This window comes from Protobothrops mucrosquamatus, unplaced genomic scaffold (genome assembly GCF_001527695.2).
Source record: "Protobothrops mucrosquamatus isolate PMUCROS unplaced genomic scaffold, P.Mucros_1.0 scaffold783, whole genome shotgun sequence".
Lineage (NCBI taxonomy): Eukaryota > Metazoa > Chordata > Lepidosauria > Squamata > Viperidae > Protobothrops > Protobothrops mucrosquamatus.
Genome location: NW_015387051.1, coordinates 85,649 through 89,579, shown reverse-complemented (window position 1 = coordinate 89,579; position 3,931 = coordinate 85,649). Strand labels below are relative to the sequence as shown.

The following is a 3,931-nucleotide window of genomic DNA, read 5'->3' as shown; positions in this document are numbered from 1 at the left end:
GGAAGGAAGGAAGGAAGGCAAAGGTCAGAGAAAAGAGAAAGGAGGCCTGAGTCTGGGGCAAGAAAATAAGATGAGTAAATTATGAGCCCCTCCCTGGTTCACGTGAAGCCCATTCAGATGTGCAAGTTTCTGTTACTATAGCTTTGCAATAGTGTAAAAGTAGTATTGACGTACATGCCTTACTTCTTTAGCCTGATCTACCTTAAAGGGCTGACATTCAAAACCACTAACAGGTAACCTCAGGGATCCGTACATCTCTTTAACCCTCTAAAGAGAAAGGTAAAAGATTCCCCTGTCCAGTTGTGTTTGACTATAGGGGGCACTGCGCATCTCGGTTTCTTAGTTGAGGGACCCAGTGTTGTCCGAAGACGTTTCCGTGGTGGCCAGCATGATGATATCCTGAGGCACCCAGAACGCTCTTCCTTTCCAACCAAAGTGATACCTATTGATCGACTTGCATTTGCATGCTTTCAAACTGCGAGGTGGGCAGGAGCTGGAGCAAGGGACAGGTGCTCACCCCATCGTGTGGCACTGGGGTCTTGAAAAGCTCAGCGTCTTTTAACCCCTGAACCATCGTGTCCCTGTAACCCTCTGTGAGAACATAATCAGTATGGTTGGAGTCCAACTGGAAGGAAGCTACAGCTTGCTTCATACCAAACAAAATAAATGATATTGTTATGTACCCTCTGAGATAATTTAGCAGAAAAAAAAAACCTTTCTACAATATAAAGGCATGAAGGACTTAGTTAATCAGATTTCTAATAAGGGCGACAAACCTGAATGTCCTGCGAGACCTACGTCTCTCACAGGAAGATCTTCCGACGTTTCATCCGCTGTGCCAGACATAGTTGAGGTCGAAATGGCACTGCACTGCTAATTTCCTTCCCTGTGGATAAAACAAACGACACGCAGAACAGAGCAAATTACATTACATTACTAAAGGAGAATATTTATAGATAGGACTGAAATGAGGGGTCCTTGGTCTCTAGGCCTTTTCGGTGCAGATATCACCTTGGGGGCCACCTTCGGTGCAGATATCACCTTGGGGGCCACCTTCGGTGCAGATATCACCTTGGGGGCCACGATGTTCCAGAGAGTGGGAGCCACGGCAGAAAAGGCTCTTCTCCTGGACCCTGCCAGCCGGAATTCCTTGACTGACAGGGTCCACCACATCCCTTTTCTGCCAGCGTGGTTGGGACGGGCTGATCCCATCGGAGTGAGATGGCTCCCCAGATAATTTGGACCATGAAGGGCTTTTAAAGATGGTAACCAACACATCAAAACGGATCCAGAAGCAAACTGGCAAGCAGGGCAGCTCGCCAACAGCTGTATCTACATAGCTGCATTCTACACCAGCTTCCAAATACTCTCCAAGGGCAGCCCCAGGTAGGGCATGTGGCAGTAGTCCAACCGTGAGATGACCAGGGCTTGGGTGCCGGAGAGCAGGGAGGGTGCAACTGATGCACAACATGAAGAAATGGTACAGGGTCCCCTTCTTGAGCAGCGGGTTGGACTAGAAGACCTCCAGGGTTCCTTCCAACTCATTATTATTATTATTATTATTATTATTATTATTATTATTATTATTATTATTATTATTGATCATCACAGCCAGATGTTCAGACTGGATTTGGCATTTTTGTCTACCTATCGAGTCCTTACCAAGGACCTGGGATAGGCAGATGTGTTGTTGTTGTTGCTGTTGTTACTATTACTATTATTATTATTATTATTATTATTATTATTATTATTATTATTATTATTATTAAAGAAGTTGTGCCAAGACCCTTCTAGCCACGACCGCCACCTGTCCTAAAATGGGGTAATGCTCACTTCACCAATGTCGTCTCTAGCAGCAGAAACGTTGGGCTCAACTGTGTCATAATTCGAGGACAACCTGGGTGTGTATTTGTGAATCCGTAGCCTGCAGCACTTTATACCCACCCACAATCTCAGAGGTTACTCCCTTCCTTTTAAGAATCCCAAATCTTTCAGAAAAATGCATCAGGCGTCCCCAGAAAGCCAAAAATCAATCAATCAATCAATCAATCAATCAATCAATCAAACAATCAATCAATGCAAAATCACCTACAGATGCTGCATCCGATCTCTTTCCTCCGGGCCGGCCTGCATCTCCTCCTCCGCCAGGCTCCTCCGCAGAGTCTCTGCCCGGCTCACAGCCGCCTTCCTCTCCTTCCTCCTCCTCCTCCTCCTCTTCCTCGCCGCGTCGCCTTTCCCCGTTAGCAACCGTCTCCGTTGCTACCTCCAACGTCACTTCCACCCGAGGAAGCCCTTCCACAGGGAGGCGTTTTCCCCGCCTTCCCCACCGCGTCGCCTTCTGGGAGTTGTATTTCTCTCCCGCGGAATCTTCGCTTTCCCGCCGTGGCACGCAAACTACGCTTCTGCCGCGTTTCCGGGAATTTCACTGCCGGCGGAAGCCGCCGCGGGGCAGCTCGGGAGTTGTGGTTCCGAACTGCTAAGAGGCTGTTTCTCGACGGTTTCAGGGCGGGAGGCGGGTCGGGCTCCTTCGCACGTGGGGAAAAGCGGCAGGAACTCGTCCCCGAAGGCCATGAGGAGGACTCGGGCGGAGGAAAGAGAGAAGGAGGCGAAGGTAAAGCTTGGCAAAAAAAAAAAAAAAGCAGCCACAGCAAAGTCGCGCATGCTCAGCCCGCCAAAGCCGAACTGATGGGCTTGCAAACCCAGTTTGCAAATTCAGCGTGCAAATTTCGGCTTTGGGTGGGAAAGAAAAAGGGGAGAGGAGAGAATTGGGACCGTGCAAGCCTCAAACGCAAGAGCTTAAAGCAGGGCTCTCCAAACTTGGCAACTGGTGGACTTCAACTCCCAGAATCCCCCAGCCAGTACAGGCAGTCCTCGATATACGACCACAATGGAGCCCAACTTTTCTGTTGCTAAGACATGGGCGAAGTGAGTCTTGCCCCCATTTTACGGCCTTTCTTGCTACGGCTGTTAAAGTGAATCCTTGGCCTTTTAATATATTTTCTTCTCCAGCCAATTTGGGGAAGGTTGCAATTAATTTTTACACTATTGTTTTCATTATTATATTTTTATTATGTATTTTTATATAATCATAAACATATTCCCCTTCATTGGTACCACATAAGGTTGCAATTGTTCCTCCAGCAAGATTGGTAACTTTGTCATCCCGTATATGTTTACTAACAAAAACTGCAACAAGTAAGACTAGTTGGATGTTGTTATTAGATTGTGTTTGCTTTGGTCAACTTAGTTTCCTTTCAGTTTCCTTCCGAATTAAGATTCACTGGGATAATCTAGTTTTTTTGCAGCCAGAGTTTCTGAGAGCTCCTACTTTAGAGGAAGTAATCAGTTGAATATTGATTACAAGGTGGATTCATCAAGCTAACCCCCATGAAGTTGTGTCAGTGCAAGAGTCGGTTTTACAAATCATAATGGAGGGCTTGGAATGTGGAGTGAACTTTGCCAGCCTCCAATTGTTCAAATGTTTAAGCAAATCAAACTTTCAGAAGAGGTGCTACAACCATGTGAATTAAAGAGCATACAGGAGAGAGGAATTTACGTTCTATTAAATGTTGTGGAGCACTCAAATATTTGCATGGTCAATGATGAAGCTTCTAGAATAGTGTTTCCCAACCTTGGCCAATTGAAGATAAGCAGACTCCCAATTCCCAGAATGCTCAGAAATAGCTGTGGAATTTTAGAAGTTGAAGTCTACGTACCTGGAAATTGCCACGGTTGGGAAACTCTGTTCTAGAAGTTCAACAATAGGACTTCAGGTTTCATATCTCTGGAGCAGGACATACATAGTCTTTCCAGTGGCTTCCAGGTTCTTCTGTGTAGAATATGGATAGTCAACTTGTTTTTACAAATTTAGACAATATCAGAACCATGTTATGCCATGGCTGAGGAACATAATCTGTCCCAGGAATGAGGT

General features: G+C 46.1%; 1 protein-coding gene across 1 annotated transcript in view; it reads right to left on the bottom strand.

Annotated features, from left to right (window-relative positions):
- RPGRIP1L (RPGRIP1 like) overlaps positions 1-2,165 on the bottom strand; it is a 59,444-nt gene extending 57,279 nt beyond the window's left edge. Inside the window, exons 1-2 of the mRNA XM_029284639.1 lie at positions 2,093-2,165; positions 777-886 (exon numbers count right to left, since the gene is read on the bottom strand). Coding sequence (XP_029140472.1) covers positions 777-846 — 70 coding nt within the window. The 5' untranslated portion in view covers positions 847-886; positions 2,093-2,165. The remainder of the gene's footprint in view (positions 1-776; positions 887-2,092) is intronic.
- Between the last annotated feature and the right edge of the window lie 1,766 nt (positions 2,166-3,931).